This window comes from Ascidiella aspersa, chromosome 4 (genome assembly GCF_963924565.1).
Source record: "Ascidiella aspersa chromosome 4, kaAscAspe10.2, whole genome shotgun sequence".
Lineage (NCBI taxonomy): Eukaryota > Metazoa > Chordata > Ascidiacea > Phlebobranchia > Ascidiidae > Ascidiella > Ascidiella aspersa.
Genome location: NC_139450.1, coordinates 11,435,265 through 11,459,274, shown reverse-complemented (window position 1 = coordinate 11,459,274; position 24,010 = coordinate 11,435,265). Strand labels below are relative to the sequence as shown.

At 38.2% G+C, this 24,010-nt stretch overlaps 2 protein-coding genes across 2 annotated transcripts; one reads left to right on the top strand and one right to left on the bottom strand.

The window, feature by feature from the left end:
* Nucleotides 1–2,541: 2,541 nt before the first annotated feature.
* On the bottom strand, nt 2,542–6,402 carry LOC146147837 (CKLF-like MARVEL transmembrane domain-containing protein 7). The gene is made up of 4 exons (XM_083388364.1): nt 6,231–6,402; nt 3,890–4,072; nt 3,440–3,535; nt 2,542–2,807 (listed from the first exon to the last, which is right to left on the bottom strand). Exons 1-4 carry the CDS (start codon nt 6,336–6,338, stop codon nt 2,706–2,708), a joined length of 489 nt encoding a protein of 162 aa, XP_083244490.1. The 5' UTR covers nt 6,339–6,402; the 3' UTR covers nt 2,542–2,705.
* Nucleotides 6,403–10,559: 4,157 nt separating this feature from the next.
* On the top strand, nt 10,560–23,439 carry LOC146147836 (uncharacterized). The gene is made up of 18 exons (XM_083387945.1): nt 10,560–10,741; nt 11,418–11,530; nt 12,294–12,450; nt 12,795–12,935; nt 13,225–13,345; nt 13,792–13,933; nt 15,101–15,226; nt 15,803–15,951; nt 16,448–16,595; nt 16,908–17,138; nt 17,545–17,676; nt 17,960–18,115; nt 18,532–18,812; nt 19,330–19,486; nt 20,319–20,543; nt 22,725–22,808; nt 22,889–23,009; nt 23,193–23,439. The coding sequence occupies exons 1-18, from the start codon at nt 10,560–10,562 to the stop codon at nt 23,437–23,439; spliced, it is 2,913 nt and encodes a 970-aa protein (XP_083244071.1).
* The last annotated feature ends 571 nt before the right edge of the window (nt 23,440–24,010 follow it).

Sequence of the window (24,010 nt, the reverse complement as noted above, 5' to 3'; positions counted from 1 at the left end):
TCCCACGAGGGCAGGATTCCCTTCCATTACCTTCCGAAAGTTCCACAATCAACCCAAATGTTGATTAAATGAATGAAAAACAGATCCTCGTCGCCAAATGTAGCGTCTCACTCACGCTTTTAGGGATTCAAACGGATTTATTACGCTGCTGTCAATTAAGCAGCACAACTTCAGCACACGCTAGGTAGAATACTTATGTACACAACAGTTCATGTAACAGACGACACGAAATGGTAACCGGCACATTATAAAACACTACAAGTGGTACCACGTGAAGGTTTGCAACCTACCACCAGTGAATTGCACTGAGCGCTGCAATTTTTTGTTCTTGAAATGTTTTCGAATAGCTACTGATGGCCATGTAAAGAAAGCATATTAAAAATGTCCGTTTGATCTTTTTCGCTGATTTGAAATGTAATTGTTTTATATTCAATTTCAATGTTCATGTGAGTTGTAAAAAAAAGAAACAAATTTTTCTGCGCAGCGCAGCGAAGCTAAAAGTTTTTATCGCGAACAACTCGATCTAAATAAGTTTCCACAGCTGAGAAAACTCGTCGCTTTTAAGGTGGCATTGTTCGGTTCAACGTACGTGTGTGAGCAATTTTTTGTGGTAGTCACTAACACAGTGGTAGGCCAACTGTGTACCGCGAGTTATTTTTGAATAGCTTGGTGTTATCATGTACCGTAGTTGTTGACCGCATGATAGCCGTACATTCATTGCACTTTATTTTAACAATTGGTGTGGCATATAATGTTTTAAATTGGCTCAGGTTGGAAAGACCCACGTGCCAAATATGGTCTTGTGAGCCTGTAAAACTATATTTTTTGCCAACTTTAACTCTATGTAAACGCAAATTTTACACACATACATTCTTTTTTATATAATGTTTTATATTATAGTATGGCAGTGTTTGGACCATTAAGCGTCGCAGAATATTTCACCTTAAAACCAAATATCCCCCTGAATCCGCCACTGTTTTTGTAGTGGTTTTACGTAGTGGGCATTTAAGTAGCTCTGAAAAGACTACTTTGGGCCGCAACAAAAAGTTTGCCGACCACTGCACTAACAGGTAGACGACGAGATATGCAAGTGGCCCGTGGTCTTATCCGAATACACATTTTTGGCCCGGCAGTATGAAAGGTTGCACGTCCCTGCAGTGTAGCCTATATAGCGTGTTTATTATTTTTAGTGAAGTTAGTGCCCATAACAATCGTATTTACCAATTTCATTAGTAAACGACTTATTTTTTTGTCGATGGCTCTACTTGAAGTTGACTTGCTCTAAATGACTTGACTGGGACTTTAATGACTTGACTTGGGCAACTGGTGACTTGAACAGGGACTTGTATTTTTTGCAAAAGACTTGACTTGGCTGGGAAGGACTTAGTCTTTTCAAAATGACTTGTTTACAACACTGAAGAACGGAGCGCAACCACAACCCCGAATTGCCTCTGAATACAGCTGTAAAGATGCATAGGGTTTATCGAATTTCAACTGCAGTATAGTGGATTATAAGTTTATATCACTGGTAAAAAATGACAGAGATTAAAAACAAAAGCAAGTTTGTTAACCGAAAATCAAATCGAAAGAATTCTCTCACAAAGTGAACGTCATGTAGGCCTACAACAGTGGTCAGCAAACTATTTTTTCGCGGTCTAAAATACTTTTCCAAGAGCTAGTAGGCCTATAGGACGTAAACTATATGTGAAAGGTGAAATAACTACGACAACAGGGGCTGATCCAGGATTTTTGTTTGGGTTGGGGGCAAAGTAAATTGTTAGCATGGCGTCATAAAGCTAGGCTACGTTATTAAACAAATTCTCTCAATTCTCGAGCGAACTCGTTTGCAAATATATAGCTACAATCCAGTCTAATTGCGCGTAGCTCAAAAAATGCGTTTATTTGTTTTAAATTTACAAAACTTCATTTAAAAGAATACGCATGGGGCACAAAAAGAGAATATTGCTCAAAATAACGACATACGACACAAGATGCCATAAAATGCATACCGTCTTTGGGCTGGGTACGTTTAAGTAAATCGATTAAAAGAAAAACATAGCTATTTCAATAGTTAGTATAGTTTAGGGGGAGGGGCATGGCCTGGTGTTCTTGCAACAATAAGCCAAGATAAAAAAAATCTTAGCCACACCAACTTATAAAATCACCCTTTGGAAAAATGCCGCATTTGACAGAACATACGCTATCCCTAGTACGTTTAGCTTTGATTTACTTTAAAATGTTATTATTATAGTTAAAACATTTGTTTTAGCAAACTCCTCAAAGTATATATCACACACAAACTGCAATACAACGAAAACGACAATAAAGTATAAAAAAAAATTCCACAGCTTGCACCATTTCGTAATTTCGTTGTTAAAAAAGCTTAAAAAAATTATTTCATTTGCACTTAGCGACAGCAAGTAAAATCATTTTTAACTATCCTGCTTTGCAAAAAAACAATAAACTATCATGAAGTGTTATAATACTTACACCCAGTCAGCATGCAATCGTTAGCAAATAAAAATTCCTTTTCTGCGTGCAATAAAAGAAGCGTCGATCTGTATAAAAATAAAGCAGCTATTTTCCGCTCGATTATAGGGTCACATTATTTCACTAAAGATTTCAGGTACAAATCAATCGCATCGACTTTGTTCAAAATATGGCGAGCCTCCCAGTCTTGTAAAATTCGTGCCGACCTGACGGATTTAGACCGTTGCCGGCTGTTGTGCTGGAGACGAGTTCTTCCAATGTCGATAGGCAACAAACGCTCCAAACGCGTACAAGAAAAGACAGAAAAACCCAAAAACCTGTACAACGTAAAAGATATCAATCAACTATCTTCCATATCTTGCCCTAATGCTAAGGGCATGTGACCATAACATCAGACGTTTCTCTTCTCAAAAGCCGACAAATGCCCATGAGGCCTGTATAGCGCATTATATAGCATTGTCTGTTTAGAACAATAACTGATCTCACGTTTTGACGTTCACTAATAAACTTATAAATTGAATTATAAAGAGTTACAACAATTTTAAAACCCTTCCTTAATTTTGATTGCCGAAAAAAATCATCGTTAAAATTTTGTAGTGAGAAAAATTATTGTCGCATAGAATATTCTTTAATATAGTTGTGAGCGGAAAGGTAAATACAGTTGAAAGATAGCTTTCAATATGTACACAAAATTGACATTGCTGGTGGGCTAAAGACGTGTCGTAGACCTGCAAAACTTGTCAAACGTTGAAAGCAACACTTTACTATTTAGATAAAAAAGTAAATAAATAGTATGAACTTAATTGGAGCATATAAATTTTGTTTAAGTTGAAACCATGCCACGGAAAAAATATGAAAAGTGACTTGTACTTAATAGGTCGTTCACAACCTATAATGTCACCTTGAAAACTTAAAAAAACCTCATAGCATATTAGCGGCGCTTACTTACCCCAGCTGCTGTCATGGCTGAGTTTCGCGAAAGTGCGGCAGCTGTAATCGAACCAGTGAGAAAGAAAATCGAGGCCAAGACGTAGTGAATCAGTTCCTAAGCGAAAGTCAAAAAACACATGAAAGATACATAACAGAAACTCATACCACTTTAATCTTATACCGGGACTGGGCCTACAACCTTAAGTTGTTCTGAAAAGCGCAAATGTTTGATTTAACTATGCTTAGCTTTAAACAAGTATTTTTTATATAACATTCATCTAAATGTGAAATCTGGCTAAACGAGCTGATTTCTTAAGAAAGCTTGCAAAATCACTTATACGTATGTGGTTTCAGACGAATGTATGTCGTACATAGTTATACATACACTATAAATTGTATTGGTTCTATGTTGACCAACGGACTCGAGGTAAAGATGCCCGTCCAAATCATTAAAAAAACAGCTGTTCACCGTCAGATTCCAGTTGATACAGTTAAGCCGGTGGTGGATGTTGAGCAGCACGATAAGGTAAAGTATGATCACCGACCACATGTGCCACTGGCAAACCCACTCGAAGTAACGAAAGCCTGCTGCAGTATTGGATGTCCACCAAGGTGCGCAGGCAGCACACAGGTAGGCTACCAACGCGAAAACCTGCCAATAACAAGTCATACTGTCAGTGTTGAATTGTGAACAAGCTGTCCGAAAAGCAGTTGATGTGTTTACAATACGTCGTCACAGAAGGTGTTGCCAGGAAAAGTATCCAGGTGATTTTACAAGAAATGCCCAAGAATTGTCGGTAAAAGGAATTAGAAACTTTATTCTTATTGGTGTAATTTGGTTAAATAAATCCAGTCTCAGACATTTCCTAACTTTGTTCAAAGTTAAAACATTAGTGTATACTATGTAAGTCTGAAAGTTTAATGCATGCGGGTCAACAATTTACAATATGCCGAGCTTTTTGTGTTAAACAGTTAAATACGCATACTTTTTCCGGTAATTTCAATACCGGTTATCCCATGCAGTTCTCTCACTTTCATTACCGCCACATAAATCCAGGTGGCTATAAAATTGGAATGTGAATAAAATCATTTGCGGCGGCGTCCTTCTTCAATAATAGATTTTGCAACGTGCATCGAGCGTTTTTGATCGGACTCAGACATGTTAATCGCGTTTGACCACATATAAACGTAATATACCCTACTTAATATGTGGAAATAGTGCTCCAACAGCACTAGCAATTAGCATATACCAAACTGACTTTAAAATCAGGCTTGAAAGCCTTTGTAAAGTTGTATTTGCCGAGTTTCCATTACTTTAGGGACAAAGGTATAGTAAAATAATGCATCCACCTCGGGGTATATTTGTTTAACACCGCAAACGACTTGACAGGGCAGTAAAATAACGCAAAGTTTATGAAGCGCATACCCAATCATGTGGTCATTTGATTTGTTAGCGAATGCGCAACTTTAAAATATATAGAATCGAAAATGTGATCCCTCGAGTATAAATAACAATGCACTACTGTATCATTTTTAAATAAACACACACAGCCTTTAGGAGCGTATTAAAGGACAGTCTGTTAGCGGTTGACCGGAATATCGACTCGATTAAGTTTAATAGCAAGGCAGACAGACGTGTCCCTATACTATATGACAAGTTTTTAGTTACAGGGGATGGCCACGAATGTCCAAGGCACGTCATCCTATTAAGGAAATGTAGGGCACCGTGTCTAATAATCGGATGTGAAACAAACCTGAGCGCAATTAGAACGTCTCTTTGACAGTTTACTGTGAAGGGTCGGTTTAATTAGCGAATGTCGTTTTATGGCTAGCTGACCGACCTGCAAGACAGTTGGCAATACACAACGACAGTCTAATAAAAGCTTGTTGTTCAATATTCTTGTTCGAGCATAGTTTTGCTTAAAGTGCAGCGAATTGAATGGCAAATTGAAACCAAATTATCTTACCGTGGCAATGAGAAAAAACTCGACCATGCAACTTTTGTTCAATGTATTTTCCATAGTGTAGAATGTAGATAGATATGCGCAATAATATTTGATATGCTTTACTTTTTGGGTCATTCAGCACGTAAGAGTTATCGCTTTATGCTCCGACACAAATGGGCCATGGACACATAAATGTGCCATTGTTAATTTACTTAACAGCGCCGCCGCTCTGCCAAGCGTGAAAAAACGAAAAACCACACAAACCGTTAAAAACATGCCGGCGCCAAATCTTGTTTCGCGAACCCTTAAAAGACGCCGAAACCTTTGGAGTAGTGTTCTTACCGGGCCTCGAACGGTCTGAAGTATGCAACGAGCGGCGTCACCCCTGTATGCTAGCAGCAGGCAGCAACTTGAACACGACAGCTGCGAACTAGGCGAAAACTTAATTGGCACAACGCTGATACACAAGTGAGCTAGCAACCGGCGATTCGCCAACCTACGAAGTTTACCCTGGCATTGCAACAGCCAAATACGCATATTCGCGGAATTTGTCTGCTAGAATGGTAGAAGTTACGATGAGCAAAAGTAATGTGCCTTTACTAAAGTGCAATTTTGCATGAAAAATTACTCGCGGTTGGCTCAATATGTGCTACACCGCAAAATATGCCAACAATTGTGATTCTACCATTGTGAGAACATCAACTATGTAGCCAAGCGTTATGCTATTGGGAGTTCGCTATACCCTTCCCGCTGCCGCAGTTGTGGTAGGTAGCTTAGGGCTACACGCTTTACTCAATTACAAGCGGAATGTTTGTTATAGCTTGTATGTGGCATAGTTCTACAAAGCTAGTGCTAAATACCAACCGCTTGGACGATCTTGAGGATAGCTGGCAGGGTCTTCCAGTAACCCACGTTTAGTGTGAATGCTGCCGGCGATGCTTCCCGTACGGTCGTTGTCCTGCTGGTCGACATTTTCCTGATATCCAAGCCTGTGGCCTCAACGATCTAACTGATGTTGTTAGGCGCATCTATCAGTCTCGCGCTATTAGAGCGCTCCTTTCAAATAACGCCCGAAACCAAATACAACGCGGCCTTTTTTCTTCTCAAGTTACCACGCTCAGCGCTCTCACATCGTAGGGCGGCCAATATAAAACATGGCTTCACACTGCTGTACGACTTGTCCATTCCCTGCTACAGTTTACCGATAACACCTTCATTACAGTTACCAGAGCATAGCCCATGAATATGGCTATATGTTAATTGTCATTAACTTGTCTACAGTAACAGGCTACGTGTAAAAAACTTTTGCACGTCAACAAGTAAATCGAAATTGCAGGATAAGTAGTCCGTCGTGACGTAGCATAAATACATTAATATTACTAACAGCACAATGTCACTACTTCTTAATGTAGTTGCTAAAATGTTTCAAACATTCTAGGCGTAAAGGTTTACAAGTCGCCTTCCTTCTGTCCGTCCAAAAACGTGCGAGTAAATCTATTGTTGCTAACACGGTCCACCTGCGTATGAATCCAACCTACTCAAGACCATTTGGCGGTTAGTCGTTTGATGGTAGACAAACATACCCTATTGCAATTCTCCCAACCGATAAGTTTGCAGTTACTATTGAACAAATTTTAGCTGGTCAGTTGACCATACACGTGAATGAAATAGTTAAAGATTTACTTTAGTGCCACACATAATATTTTTTCACCAACTATAGGAAATTGTAAACCAACGCAAGTCGGCTATATGAGTATAATTAAATAAATTTCTGAACTTTACTGATCACAGACAAAAGCAGTTATCCAAATGACGTAACAAAGAAAGTTTTTGGAATCATTGGAAAGTAGCCTACCTGTTTGTGCTCTGCACAAATTGTTATCAATGTGATGACACATTGGAAAAATGTAACACTATTTGTGCTGGATCGATCCTTTCCGAATCCCATTTTACAACACTTGTAAGAATGCATGTGTAGATTACTAAAAAGTCCACCTAACGATAACAAATTTGTTATGTCGTTCTGGAATTTGAGGTTCCATTTTTACTCGAAGTTAGCTAAAAAAAAAAAAAAAATATGATACTCAGGTTCAAAACGACATGCCCGTGATTCCCAAACTGTGTGTCGCGGCAGACTATATCAGTGTGCCTCGTTAGATTCTCAAATGTGCAGCGCAACTTTTTAATTTGAAGACACTGGGAACCTTCAAATTATAGACGAACGAATCAGTCGATCAAACCTTTTTAACATCAAGATGGCAATTATTGTCACGCATGAGTGTGAATCTTTTATTAAAAATAAAATACTCATATTACTTATAGGCATTCAAGCAAGCATGCGAGATTAAAATGCACACTTTTGGAAAACTGATACCAATATGCTATTTACCTTTTGTGGTGTGGTGTATCAAAATCATTTGTCTTTCAGGTTTTTTTTAAGGTTTGGTTTGGGTGACCGCTAAGTAGTTTTAAGAGACCGCAAGTGTTTCATTTAATAACCAAAAAGTTGCAAGTCCAAAATTTGGGAAACCGCTGGAGAAATTTGGGGAACCGTTTCGGTCCCCCAAAACACCTTAAAAAAACATGGTGGTACTACTGTTTTGTATAAAGTAGGGGTCTCCAAAAGTATCGGTCGATGACAAGTGTTTATAGTGTCGGTAGGCTACTTGTCCAATACTATAGGGTAGTTTCGCTTCCGTTCCGATGCCTAATAAAAATAAGGATTCTAGTAATAGTTGGCGACAAACGCAGCAATTTTTACTTTGAAGGGTGATTTTGTGAAAAATGGTTAATGAACAACTGGATGTAACGTTTGTACGTTCCGACTTTATAAACTTTGCTGGTTTGAACATAGTAATAACGTCATTCGGTATCGGATCGGAACACTTTATGTCTAAAATATCGGGTATTTGTATTTCAATAACACAGCAAATATCATAAATCCCTATCAAAAATGTGTCGCGAACTTTTTTGATTTTCTTTTTTTTTTAAACACTGCGCTATGCTAACCGATTTAAGTTTTGTTGGCCTCCAACTACACTGTGCCAAAAATTGCTTAGGTAAAATAACATTACAATATCCATTCATTACAAAACTCTTTCGGCTTAGCAAGTTTGCAAAGCTTGAATCTGTAGATTAAGCGATCTGTATAACTACATTTTTACACTTTTTATTGTTCTGCGAATCATTAAGGCAGTGACTCATTAAGGCAGTGGTCCATAACCAGAGTTTGATGGAACCTCTGGAATTCGACAAGGCTGTTTCAGGGATTGGGCGCGAACGCCCTCTGAAACATTACAATACAGCCTATAGACATAAAGATTATATATTATCAACGATTGTTTTTTAAAACGTGTCATCTGGCTCCCCCACAACTATGTGTTTGGCCAACTTAAGTAAGTAAGTACATTTTTTCGTGCTTCTTGTAGACTTCGATATCTCTTCACTAAAATTATGTCCGTTTTAAGGAAATCTATTCATATTATTTTATGTCCCGCCGTGTGACTCATACCCACATAAAAGTGCAATTTTTTGGTAAGTTGAACTGTAAATGCCCTTATTTTAAGCCCTACTATTTTATCTTATTATGTTCCTAAGCCTAAGTCGTAACGTGTTCCTTTAAATTAAACGTTTTGATAAATTGCTTACCCCGGGTTTCATATTTGGGCTCGGGTTCGCTACAAACCATTAGTGTTTTTGACATTAATTGCTTTTATGAGGTCACGCTTGATGTTACTTTTTAACGTCATCCCTGGAAACTTTTATGTCCCCCCTCTAAACAAAAATCCTAGATCCGCCCGTGTTGATGGCAAATATAGCAGGAAGAATCGGACACTAAGCGAAAATTTGGGGTTCGACGAAAGCTTGCAAAATAGCATAAGGTATATGTTTTTTTCATCAAACTATCTAACGAAAAGCATGATCCTTGCCTCGGATGTCGATTAGAAATTCTAAATCATCACAAGGTGATTAATAAAAGTAGTTTAAAAGACTTTGCCTCCCGCGTGTTTATAGGATTGGATAAGTCGCGGGTGTTTGCTTTCTATTACTGAAACCTGAGCCAAATTTTCAATTACGATTCCAGAAACATATACCGACTTTTTAAATCAGTAATTTTAAAGTTTATATAAAATGCAGGCCGAACGCAGCGTTTAACACAATAACAGAAAGTTTGTCAGTATAAAGCAAAAAAAACAAAAGAGGCGAGTTGGATCGGCCAGAATACAAGCAGAATAATTTTAGTCAGTTTTAAAGTCATTTTTCATACATTAGGGCCAATTCACAATGCGGCTCGCGTGCTGCTGAAGCTTTGTGCAATTTGCATTAATTCCAACTCTGTGAACTACATTTAACGGCAGCCTATTGCCTTTCTTCAAGGCCCGGCGTGTTGTTCGATTGCGATCAAGCAGAATTGAGCAGCTCATTCCTTAATCGCCTGCCGTTTGCAGGGATTTAGTCCACTCAATCTGGCGCGGCGTATTTCGACGTTTACGTGCAGCGTCGGACTTGTGCAACGCATGAAATCGCATATGTTGATTTTGCAGCACATCGAAACGAGCATATACTGCAGTGCAATACAACAACAAGCGCGTTTTACTCAACGTTAGAAATTGTACAAGGTACAGGATAGAAGGTAGTAAAGTATAAGTGTACGCTGCTTGTGTGTTGAACCAGCTTTTAGGATATCTTCGATCAATTTGGAATGGACACACGCTTTTTTTGTCTGCTGGCTGTCGTGACTGTGTTAATTAGTACAAATGGATGTTCGGGTAAGACCTGTTGCGCTTTAAAGTAAATAAGTTTTAATTTATTAAATCTTTTCAGAAACTTTTAATTACAAATATTGTAATTTGCATTTTTTAAAACGGTTCATTTTAAAGCTGACTTGTCTAGTCTTTGCAACATGGCTTTGCATAGAGTAATTAGCAACAAAACTGACATCGGCATAAAAAGAAATCAAACTGATATTTCTAAACTGAAAAGACAAAACATACAGTCTTTATTTTGCAAACCTTAGCTCAATGGGACAAATTATAAATTGTAACATTTAACTTGACAGAGTTTCAATGCCTTTCGTGTGGAATAAAATCTAAAAGGCTATGACATGACGCGTGGTGCATACAGAAAACCAAGAATCGCTTGGTTGAAGTTATTTTGAAATATGCCTCTTATAAGTACGGGACTCATTTAATTATGTTGCCAGGTGATTCCGGTCCTGCAAGATTATTCTGGAGCAGCGAGAGAAACGAGTTCCGGTCCTCCGGGATTTACTCCGCTCCTGCGGATCCTAGGCGACAGAGATTCGTTGGAAAGTACATCATGAGCAAACGCGTCATCAGTCTCAAGCTGCCTCATTTCATCGGCTCTGTGGATACGTGAGCGACTGAGCGTAGTTCTAATGCGGCTTAACGCTATGTTTGCTACATTGTTGTATACCACCAGGGGTTCTTAAACTGGGGTCCATGGACCCCTTGGGGGTCCGTGAAAACGTTTTAGGGAGTCCATGAAGGCCTAACTGAAATGTTGGTGTACATTTAAGAGTAAATCATTGTTTAAGAGTTTAGTTAAAAATAAAACGGTTTTGAATTGAATGTATTTAGACTAAATTTGCCTTTCGCATTTTTTGTACCGAGATCAGTGGATTTCTGAAGTCTATTTGTATTGTGATTGTGAACTTATGAGGTTATCTCTGAAAATTTCTTGCCTAATGTGGTCCACGTGAAGTAAAAAACTAAATTAGGGGGCCGCGGTAAAAAAAAGTTTTAAGAACCCCTGTTGTATACGCATGATTCAGGAAAACATTTTTAACTTAGTGTTGTAAAAGCAAAATTCAAAACAAAATTTGTTTAACCATGCACGTATGGGGAAAATTGTGTTTGATATTCATTAGACCATTACTAAAAAGGAAACATACGTAAAAAAGTAATGTGTCATATCATTTCAAAATGAAAACCTTATAGGCTCCTGGTACAACAAATATAAAAGAGCTGTCGCCTTTTATTGAAGCCATTTACCCGAACTACCAACAAGTCACGTTTAATCCATTTTTAGTAACGACGACAAAGGCGAAATTTTCGTCATGGACGTCGGGCGTGGGAACCTTGCCGTTGTGGACAGAAACACGCGCTCCATCCTTCGATATCACAAGGGACTCACCGAAAAAGGTGAGATTGCACAACCAGTTCGCACGCTTAAGGATTTATTGCACGCAATCATGTGGCGAATAGTTAAAGAGTCGTTTATGTAAAGCCGGGCGTTATTAGTTTATTTGGTGAACAGTAAATTTTGTTTTTGCCGTCAAAAGAATACCATATGTTTCACAAAAATCTCAACTTCTTAACTTGGACGAATCAAGTAGATGCGCAAATTAACCCAATATGAACATAACAAATATATGTATTCTAGTAACAAAGTTTAAAAAACGAAAATATTATTATCGATGTCAAAATATTTTGTGAAAAGATAAAAACTTAGCGTTTTAAAACGACCAAAAATCATTGCTAACTTAACTAAAAATTACAGCAAATCACTTTCAAACAAACTATCCTTACATGCTGCATTGTTCACGCTAAAACACAAGTTTTTAGTGGCTCTCTGTTTGCCCTAAACATTAAAAAAAGGTAAAATTATATAAAATTAGTGGTTTTAATTAGGTACGTTTTTGCTAACATCGGAATCTTTACCTCCATTCTTCTTGTAAAACAGTTTGCTTGCTATTTGTTTCGTTTTTAGTGTTTTTTATGTTAGTGACTAGGATTGGACCTGTCTTGCCTTTGCAATGACTTGAACTGTGACTTGGCAGAGTAATTACATCGACAGGAACTTGACTTAATAGTTTATAAAAATAACAAGACCTGAAATTCGAAATGATATATTATTTTATTTTATTTTTGTTTTTATGATATAGTATACTTTTTTATTTTTTAGCGAAAGCTGTCTCCATAGACTGGACAACTGGGAACGTGTACTGGTCCGATCCCGGCCACAAATGGATTGCGGCTTCTACTGCTAATTTCAAACAAACAACCACAGTTGTTGATAACGTGCCTTCCGTGAGAGGACTCGCCGTATATCCACAAAAAGGGTAGGGAGCGAGTGACCTCTATAGTTAATAGGTTTTGTATAAGGTGGTGAGGAAAGTTAGAAGTGATGTTTTTTCTCTGTAGAAATTCTGGATTGTAAATTTAAATTCTAAGTTATTTCAGAGAATCTAAGCGACACATCCATCTAAGCATTTAAGTATTTTTGTTTTGGGTTGTGTGTCGTATGTGTGGGTATTGACTTACCTGGCTGGTGTAGGGGGAAAAGTTTATTCGAAACAAATTTTTATATTATAGTAACGCATTGTATCCGGGCTAGGGATGTGTAAATAGCTGTTAGATTACAATTTGCTGTGTCTGTATATAACAACTGGGTTACTTTCTACAGTTTGCTATTCTGGACACAGCTGGGCAACGAGATGGGCGAAGCTAAGGTTATGCGTTCAACCTTGTCAGGCGAGAAAGTATCAACGGTTGCGCTAACGTTGGGTATGCCAACCGCACTGGCCGTCGACTACCAAACCGAAAAGTAAAACATTTATTTCTAAATAATATTTTATTTTTTTTAATAATAAACTAATTAATCAAGGACAATTACTCCTCCTCCCAAACTAGGTATAGTCTTTGGGTGTTTAGGGGTAGTTGTTCTGTGAGTTAATGGGTGGGATTGTTGTAATGTCGGATGTCGTGATCACACCTGTTTATAGCTTTGGATCTTTTCACAAATTTTGCCATAATATTAGTTTAATGCTTAACCCTATTATAATTTTTCTTTAATTTTTACAACCTTTTGCACAAAAATCTACTTTATTTTGCAGGATTTACTGGATCGACAAAAGCGACATGGCGATATACTTTGCGGCTAGTAGAGGAAATTCTCCTCCGGAAATGTTATTTCGCAACTCGAGCGTGGTTCTTGAGGACCTTCACGTTTACCAGGTATGCGAAATCTCTACCAAGCGATTCTAGGTTGTTCTAGTTTTATTTTCTTAGGCCATTTTTGGTATGTTCTTATAGTCAAGGCTATAGTGAAAACTCTTTCGACCCTGAAGTTAAAACCTTAAAGGGTATTGATTTCTGAACATTTTATTATTCATTTAACTGTCGAACAAGAGCGGCGTGAAGGGATTAGCGTCCTAATGGGCTCAACCAATCATGGCAAAACATGGTAATGACGGCGATTTACTTTTAAAGAGAAGTCATTTAATTTAACGCACCAACATAATATCAGAAAGTTTAAAAAAAAATATAATAGGTCCCCTTGTTTTTCTCAACGTGTTTATTTTCTAGTGGTAAAACTAAAAACTCGTCTGGACATGAAATGCGTGTTTCACATTGTTCGGGGTGTATGGATTTTGTATTTTTTTTAATTTTACGCGTTGCAGGACTGGCTTTACGTGTCCGCCAACAACGTCAATCAAATCTTGATGCTGAATAAATCTTCCGGAGATGTATTACGTACAATCGGGACACATCTTCCGACTGCAGTGACCATAGTGGGTGGCGGTTCACAACCAGAGGTTGCAGGTATAGGTCTTCGCAAAACCAAATAACAAGTGTTTAAAAAGTCAATTATGTGGCGAATTGTTAAAGTGTCGTTTATGTAAAGCCGTGCGTTATTAGTTTATTTGGTGTACAGTAAATTTATTTCCAAGTAAACTTCATATGTTTTTGTCGTCAAATGAAAACCACATATTCCACAAAAATCTAAACTTTTTTAATTTAACGAATCAAGAATATGCGCAAATTAGCCCAAATGTTCATAATACATATCTATTCAACTAATAAAGGTAAAAAACAAAAATAAATAACAAGTGTTTAAAAAGACCCACATATTATTATCCAAGGATCAAACTTAGTTTATATGACTTTTAAATTTTATTTTATTAAAACAGCCTAATGCATATTGAGAGATTATCTCTCGTAACCAGATACTGGTGATTTTGTTTGTTTTTAGCCTTTGTTTACTGACTGTTATAGCCTCACAATTTGTTTTCCTTCGCAAACCTATTTTGAGCTTTAGGCTTATAGAATAAAAAAGAAAATAGACGACATCTATATACAAATGCTGCATTAAAGTTATTTGCCGACGTAGGCTACTCCATGGCTACAAGTGGTCAATTTGAAATTGCTTTTTGTAAATGTGCATCGAGGTAAAGTCACCAATTATAAAAAGATGACTTATTTTTGAAATTTTTGAAAAATATGCTAGTCATTATATTGGCTGGGACAACATAGGTTTGTGACCACAGCGGGTCTTAATCCAGAATGTTTGCTCAACAGTATAGCCACTTGTACACAGCTGTTAACGTCGCGTCTGGTCTACCTTGTTGGTTTTGCTTTTGATAACGAATAGAAAGAGATGACGTCATTGTTGTAAGGAATGTCGATTTTGTACTTATCACCTGTGACTGAACACAAACCGGTTTGGAATAAGGAAATGTAACGCCAGTAGGCATATTCCCCATGGAAATGGTTCAGACGAATCGCTCTTAATAGACTAAATACTTATGGTTTTATGTTGTAGCATAACAAAATAACTTACTTCAATATCATTAAGTAAGTATAAAAGCAGAATTGGGTGCGAAAAAATGAATGGAACCTGTATTAAATATCAACAAAGGAAACACAACTTAATAACAGCAAAGGGAACATCTTCTTTATCCGAGCCTTTGTGTCATTCTATTTTTTCAGGGCCGTGTGATATCAAGAATGGCGGCTGCCAACATTTTTGTTTTCCTCAACCGCCTGGAAACTTGCGGAAATGCGGATGTAGTCTTGGAACAAAATTGGGATCAGACGGGACTTCGTGTGTTTCAGGTTTGACATTATACTTTTTAACCGAGTAGCCTAATTACTGCCAAGCAAATTGAAAGACAAAAGCAGTGCTTTGAAAGACGAAACTAAAAGCAAATAAAGCATCGCCTTTGGCCAATATTTTTTTCCGACTGTATTACTTTTTGGTCCTTGGGACTTTTCTATTTGCACAAACTAGCTTCTATAAAGTTAAAAAAATAAAAATAACCTACTTCTATAGATTCACGCTGAAAGAGTTTCACGCAATTATTATTAGTAGTGTAACAGTAAAACATCATGAAGACTAGGACTATAACACAGAAAAAAAAATCTATTTGTTTGTGACGTTATTCAATTTACAGTTTAGTAGCGCGCGGTATGGAACAAAGTTTCTTTCCAAGCAGAAACCTTGTTTACGAAACAAACTGTATCACGATATGATGTAATAATCCTCATTTTGATTGAAATGTAGTTTTAATAGATTAACCAGCAAAACAAACAAAGATTTTATGGAAAAAAATAAAAATTTGTAGGAATTAAAAACGAGCTGCTCAAATTCACCATATGAATGAATTTAATAGTTCGCAATGTCCTCCTTAGATCTAATAAAGACCGACTTCCATCTGGTAGTTGACTCGGATATGCAGTGGATCTTCCAAGTTTCCGCAGACGGGAGGCGCTCCACCAAACTTAATATCCCCGGACTCGACATACCAGTGCAAACGCAGTTCGATCCTGACACAGGAAGGGTGAGTGCCGCTTCGTGAACGACTGGATCCATTCTGTTACACTATTAGTTAGTAACTCGAAATGTTGCTCACATTTCCGAAATGCGCTTGAATGAATTCCATACTGCGTAAAGAGGAATATTGCAAAATACAAGAAAATATACTTGAAAATGCCGATATTATCGTAATAGAATTATTCCGAAACCGTCCACCTTTGCAGACTTTAAAAGATGAAAATCCATGAAAACAGTTTCAGAGTTGCCGGTACAAAGTAGTTTAAAACACTATGAGAATTGTACATGGAGATTTGGCATGTATCTCACTGAAATCCGACAATGGCAATGATCTTTCTCAGGAAAAAAATATTTTCTCCTGAATACAGTTTTAGTATGCATTCGTGTCAATTTTAACTCATTGGTTATTGTCAAATTAAATGTTATATTACAAGTTTCCGACTGAATGCCGCAAGCCATTTTATCACTTCCTTTGGCAATCTGACTTTCTCGTTTATTTTAAGGTTTACTGGACTGACATCGGAACGTCGTCGATCAATCGTGCCAACCTAGACGGCAGCAATCACGTGATCATCGCTACCGAAAACGTCAGGCAGCCAACGGGGCTTGCCCTGGATCGATACTCCGGAAACCTTTACTGGACAGATGAGGGTGCCTACGTAAAATTTATTTTTAAACTGTACGCATCAGTAGATAGAAATCGCTATTCAGGTGTAAACAAAGTATAAACGGTATATAGCACATTCTATATGCTTCGTTTACACCAGAAAAGCGTCCCTACTGATATGTTGCCTGGTGAAGCTAACTCTATTTTTAAGAGCGCATCAGTGTTGTTAACCTTGCTGTTTTGGTATTTCGTTAGTTTTTTTAAATTCATTTTTCTATTTTAACTTACGCTTTAAATAACAAAAACTTGAACGAAAATGCATAAGTTGATAAAAACAAGCTACCGTTTCTATTTAGGAACCGGTTCAATCAGCGTCGTAAGATCGGACGGAAAGCATCTCAAGACACTGCTATCAGACAACGTCACTCTTCCCCGAGGCTTGGTGATCGACTCCACCCTGGGGTACATGTGGTGGTCGGACTGGGGGGCACACACCATCGAGATGGCCAGAATGGACGGAACGGACAGAAGGGTGATTGTCGACAGAGATGTGGAATGGGTCAACGGACTTGCAATCGACTATTCCGGTAGATAGCTTATTTAACTGTTTAAACCTATGTCCAACCAAACTGTTGAAGTTCAAATAGTTATGCAAGCAATTTCTTGTGCTGACATTGAGTTTCAATATAGTACAACCTCATTGGGCGCAAGGAAGACTTTTTTGTTTGACTTTACCGCCATTGAACATGTAGCAAGTAAACTAATTTTGCTGTGGACGTTATAACAATCGCATGTGTAGTCATCATCATTGCAGATGATTCGCCGATGTACATAAATGTGTAAGAAAATAACAAATACCAGTAGATCAAGCGGTCGTTAATACCTTCAATGACATCAGAAGAGAAGCTTGTTTCTATGAAATTATTTTAGGTTGAAATATTCTTTAGTACGCCTCGAGAAAGACAAAAGTGTTTTTTGCGTTGTTTAAAAAAGTGTCGAAGATCTACTGGTGCGATGCGAAGAAGGACACTGTAGAGGTTGCCGACATGGATGGAAAGAACAGGAAGGTTCTAAAGAAGTTTCACGGAAATGATGTACACCTGTTTGGGATCGACATAAGCAATGGTGCAAATGAAAAAAAAATTATATATTATATTGTACTAAGCAATGTGGGATTTTTACTTTTTACTTATACTTTTCATATATAAAAAAACATATTGATTAGTCTTATATTAAGTGACACAACTAATTGAGACATGTACGAATAACTATTTGAAAAGTGCGCAGTCCGTGAGCAATTATTATGTGAAAAATTGCCCGTGGAGGGGGGTTATCAGCCACTGCATTGAAAAGTATTATCGACATCATAGAAGCCAAAGTTTTAAGGCAGCAAAACTTCGTTGTTTAGAGTACGTCTACATGACGGACTGGGGACGTTCATCAATATTGCGCATGCGCAAAGATGGCCAAGACAACCCGATCGAGGAGTTCGGCCCCCATATCTTCGACAAGCCAAGTGATGTACACAGTTTTGTCGGTGGAGAAGTGGCCAAATTGGAAAACGGTATGTGGGTAGTGTCCAACCTTTTTTTTTTTTTTTTTTTTTTTTTTTTTTTTGGGGGGGGGGTGGGGGGAGGTAGGGTGAGTCACGTTAATTTGCCCCTGGGCATTTTTTCGAGGTCTAAAACTTTAAGGTCAACTTTAAGCCCTCTGTTATTTACCTTGGTACAATCACGCACCTTCCATGTTTTGTTTTCATAAAAGATGAGCCCAAGTTTGATTTGCCGCAAACTGAAAAAACACAGGCCACATTTCTTTCTGGAACAAACTTAAAACAGTCTTGCTGGTCGAACGGACTACTCTTTCTAGAATTTTTTTTTTTTAGTTTTATCAATTTTACTGAGACTGACCCCAAGGGAACTCCCACCAGGGTACTAGAAAAATCCTAACAAATCCGAACTGAGATCCTTCGTTGAGCAGGCACCACTCCGTGCCAGGAGGCGAACGGCAACTGTACCGGACTGTGCGTTTCTGTTCCTTCCAATCGCTCATCGACGGCGAACGAACTGCAAGACGACGAACGGTTCGGCGTCTTCCTCACAACTCGAGTTTGCTTGTGCGGCAACGAGCCGGAAAACAAGGACTGCGACAAGCCCAGCAACAAGACCGACGGCACAGCCCCAACATTTAACGGCACCTGCCCCGGCGCTCTCACCTTTGTGGCGGCGCCCTGCAACGACCACGCACTTGTCGACTACAAGGTGACTTTGTAAATGCGCTAAAGTAGCGTTTCCGAACGAGAGTATATATTATAAAGCATTACATATGAACATACGAATGAAGGATTTATGTTCGATTGGCTGATATGGACCGATTTTTCAGTACTACTGCCGTTTTATGCAACTCGTATTTTAACAACTTTTTTTGCTCAAATGCCCGTGCTTAAAAAAAAATTGTTGCTTGTCCGAAACGCAGGCTAATTGATAATTATTTCAGGCACAAAAATTATCCCATCGGTGCGTTCGTAAACCGTTTAGATAAGGATGTCCGGTACATGACATTTTTCCGATATCGATGCACAATTTTTTGCCAAAAAGTTGCGCGGACCGATCAGATACCAAATAACGTCATTACTATACATCAAACGAGTAGCGATGTTACTACTTGGCATCGGGTATCTGCTCTGATATATCGGACATCACTTTTAATAAGCCTACAATCTTTCCGACGATGTGATCTATAAATTGTAACTAAAATTTTGGCCTTTGCCTGCTTCAGATGCCATCTGCCCTCGACGATTCGGGGAGTGTCCTGTTGGAGCTTCCGGCCCAGACGCCGCCGGTCAACCTGGCCGAGGGAGTTTACGAGCATCGCTACACTGCATTGGACCCGGCGGGAAATCACGACACATGCGCCGTCACCATAATTGTCAAAGGTTAATTTTGATACAACCTTCAAGGATTATTAATGCTGCTTCAGTCAGTGGTTACTTTGATGGGTATTTTTGAATTAAGTCTATAGTCTCTGTATTCGAATGTTGTACGCATATATATGAGCATCCGCGAGTCTTTAGTGTGATAGTGGTGCTGTGGGCGATCTTTGCTTATTGCCAGTCCCCATTCCAAACAATATTTCGCTGTTTTACGTTTTACTTTCAAGTTTGAAAATTGAAACACTTTGTCAAAGATTGTTTAAATAAAAACAATTATGAAAATTTGCCAAAAACGCATCTGTTATGTCATTTAAATACTGTGGCACAAAAATAAGGTAAATTGACTGGGATGTCCGATACTTGACACTCTATTTCAAAACGATTACCCGATATTTTAGACAAATAGTATGGCGATCCGATCAGATTATGAATGACGTCATTACTATGCTTAAACAAGCAAAATAAAAACTTTCGGGGGTAATTGTTTCCAGTTTATTTGGGTTAAGAAGTTCAGTTACGTCCTGTTGCCATTGACAAATTTACCCTTTAACGTAGAAATACCTGCGCTGGATCCCAAATCATGGTTACATTTTTTATGTTAATTTGGTTTACCATCGGCACAGATACCCACCCTTGTATCGGACGAGTAAAGGTACTACCACTTGGCGTCCGGTATGGGCTCCGATCCGATATTTTTAGACATATCTAGCATTGACCCATGACTTATTGGCGTAAGTAATTAAATAACTAATAGTGGTTATGCTTTGAAATGCGGCGATATCGCTAAAAGATCGGTAAGGCGTTGAAATATCTTCTAAATCTGTAATTTTTACAGTCGTGCGCTGTTCATCGCCGAAATTTGACGGATGGCCGATCGAGATGGTCAACTCGTCATGCGGTGATCTGCTGGGTTCCAGGGCTCTGGTCCGCTGCGTTAACGGTTCTAGCAGTTTTCCGGAAGACGAGGAACAGTATTTGGAGTGCGACAGCAGCGGCGGGTGGGAGGGAGAGCCAATGTGCTTCTTTCCAACCACGACAGCGGAAACCACAACAACAACAGGTTTTAGTTGTTTTATAATCCTAAATGCTTGTTATTTTTGATTTTCGTAAAAAAGTTAAAAGTGAACGTGCACATTTCAAATTTAAAGTAACTTAATTAATAATATAAATAATATGAAATATGTTGTGCCACCTTGCAGCGGCAAATGCGCTACCTGGCGGTAGACTGTGTAGACCTCTCTGTTAGCACCTGCTGTGCCTACTAAACTCGTAATATCAACTAAATGCTGGTTAGCATAAGGCCCTGTGAAGCCCTTACTATTGCTGTAAGTAACGAATGTTATAGTCACGATTCGATCGTATAAATTTAACACTCGGTATGCTTTTTCAACGGAAACGAATGAAGAATGGATTAAATAGAAAATATACACTTACGTAATACGACACAGGGATTATACACATTTACATGAAGTCTATACGTCTATTTATTTTTTTTTTAATTCCACGATTACGTCGTCTTAATTTAATTTAATGTCGAGGTGAACAAATAAAGAGGCAAAGCCAAATCGAGGTTCACCCATAGTAAAACGCAAGTAATATTGTGGCACGATGACACGATGGCCCACCCTAAATACACTAGTGCATAGAACAGGGGTCGGCAACCTTTTTCTAGTTGCGGGCCAAAACCAAACTCAGAAAGGTCTCTGCGGGCCGCACAAAATGTTAACAAAGAATTGTGTTATTAAAATGTTAGAACAATTTTTAATCAGACGGGTCTCGTATTTTTTTTGCACTCAAAAACGTGTTTAATTACATTTAAGGAGGCAGTAAAGTGTTAGCGCAAACGCCGTAGGTTGCCGACCCCTGGCATAGAACCAGGGCCGGATTAACACCATGAGAGGCCTTAGGCTATTCCATTTATGAGGTCCCTACCTATTTTTGAGCACAGAATTTCTCTCTAAACAACATCACATGTCATTGCATAATGTTAAAAATATGACTTTATTAAACTCTTCGTTCTTTTGATTTTCCACATTCATGGGTGCAAATTTTTAATTAAAAGAATACAAATTTAGTTACAGCAGTTTTGCTTTTAATTTCAATTTATTTGATCAAACAACCGTTACAATATTTGTAAAGTTTATTTACAGGGATCAATAAGAAATAGTCACAGCCATCAAATAGAGTAGGACTAGGCTACAATTTTTTTTCTAGCTTTCGTCAAAGCAAAATCATACAAAAGTTTTTCAAAATTTATCTGTTTAAGTTTGTCACTCTCAATGCACAGAATGCTCAGTACGGACAACCTTTCTTGAGACATTGTCGATCTAAGTTTATTTTGGATGCTTTTGAACCTTGAGAAAAATCTCTCTCCTGAGCAGTCAGTGACCATTAATCTTAGAAACAGTCTTAATATTGCTTCCACATTAGGAAAGGCAGTGTTAATTTTTTCCTTGCACATAATTTCATAGGGGTCTCCATGATGGCTCTTCTGTACCGGTAAGCCCTTGGTTTTGTGTTTATCTCACGTGCAAATGAAATTGTAGAAGCTCATTTATTTTAAACCTTTTCTTTGCAGAAAGTTCACTTAAAGCGTCAGGTGCACTTTGTCTCCTAGTGACAGCTCTGTATAGTGAATTTTCGGCAAGGTTGCATTTGCTTGCTCATCAAATTCGTCAAACTCATCTCTAATTTCGCTTAGAAAGTCTACAAGTGAACTGTACAATTTTGCAGAAGTACTTAATAACAATTCAGATTTCTGAAGAACTTTGCTAACCCTGTGAAAACGACCTAGCACTGCGCCTAATAAAATTTATTATGATGCAAACGACGTAATGACTGTTTATAACGTGATTGAAACCAGCAGTTGTGTATAGAATTTTCTACTCTTGAATATATATACCTACTTTAGGTACTTTAGGTAGGGTTTGAACTTGTCAAGTTTAAACTTCGAAAACCGAATTTTGAGGCCCCTGGACGTTGAGGCCCTAAGTTTCAGCCTGCCTAGCCTATTGGTAAATCCGGCCCTGCATAGAACCTTAATAATAATAATAATAATTTAGTAGGTATACTTTTAAAGGCCGTATTTATACGGTTAACATCCCTATACTTTCTATATATGCACGTTCACCCGGATAAGGCGGCCTCTTATTTCCGTAGCTGATGCTACATGTAGTTTAATTGCTGCTGAGCTTTGTAGTTAAATTTTGCACTGATTATGTGATAACTGTTGTTTTTGTAGCAACCCTGCGTGTATCCATGACTTCGACCACAGAAAAAACGACTAAGGATGCTCGGGAAAATAATGGCCGCAAATCCAGCAAAGGTATATTATTGTTGCGCTTGTTTGATTTTAAAGTTAAAATTGTAACGTAAATGTTATCTTGTTTAAAATATGTCATACAGCAGGGATGGGAAAACCAGGCAACAACGACACACGGTTTTCAATTCCGCTTAACTTGATCATTCCTATTGCGATCGCTCTTGTCGTAATTATTGCCGCAGCAATTATATACAAGTGCTACAGGTTAGTTTTGGACTATTATTATAATTTAATAAAGCCAAAGGGTCCTTCAGATAACATCAATCTTGTATGAAATCGCTTCAACCACTGCTATGGGTAGAATTTATAATCTATATTTTTTAAATAGCGCGTAATAGGAACTATCGCATTAAGAAAAATAAACATCGTAAAAATACCGTATATAAGGTCACACAGCATCCCGTTAATGGAAATCATGGAAAAGTCGGTAGCCTACCGCAACGACGACGTCAATCGCGACACTTTTAAACTCGACCTTGGTCAAAACGAGGAAGGGAAAGACCCAGTAACGCGAAGTGAAAAGCCTGGGACAAGCAGCGGCAGCAGTCGCCACTTTGAACTAGCGGATGCAAGGTCGAGCACTTCCTTCGAATGTAGAAGTCTACAGCCTTCCAGTTCGGCCACAGTATCTTGATATGCCATATATAGTTTATGATTTGTTTTCGCATTCTATTTTATATTCGTGCTGTTTTGACTGGCGTATTGATTGTTTTCAAAAGATATTTTGAACAGTAAATATTGAAACTCTACGCTCTTCGATTTAAATTATTTGTATCCAAAAAGACGCATTTTAGTCTTTCTTAAAAAAGGTCGCTCGCATCCAAAATGGCGCCGCTGTCAAGAGCGGTGATCGCTCACTGATTTGCCATCACAAGAAGCAGATAAACGTAGCAGAGGAAGTAAAGTTCTTTCTGGAATTTTAATATCAATGGTGAAATGCTACATACCTTATCATTCGCAGGGCTGCAGAGTAAAAGCAACCGTCCAATAAAACAAGGACCTCCAACGCCCAAAATATAATTTAGATTATCTTAAATCAATTTTTAGGTATCCAGTGGCTTTCTTGCAGCTAAAATGTTGACTCAAATGTCTGCAGAAATCGCTTCAGATATAAAACGCCTCGACATCAAACGTAGGTAACCTTAAAAACGAAACATATTCTAACTTTTGTCCGCACGCATTTTTATTCATTGATTTAACACAAT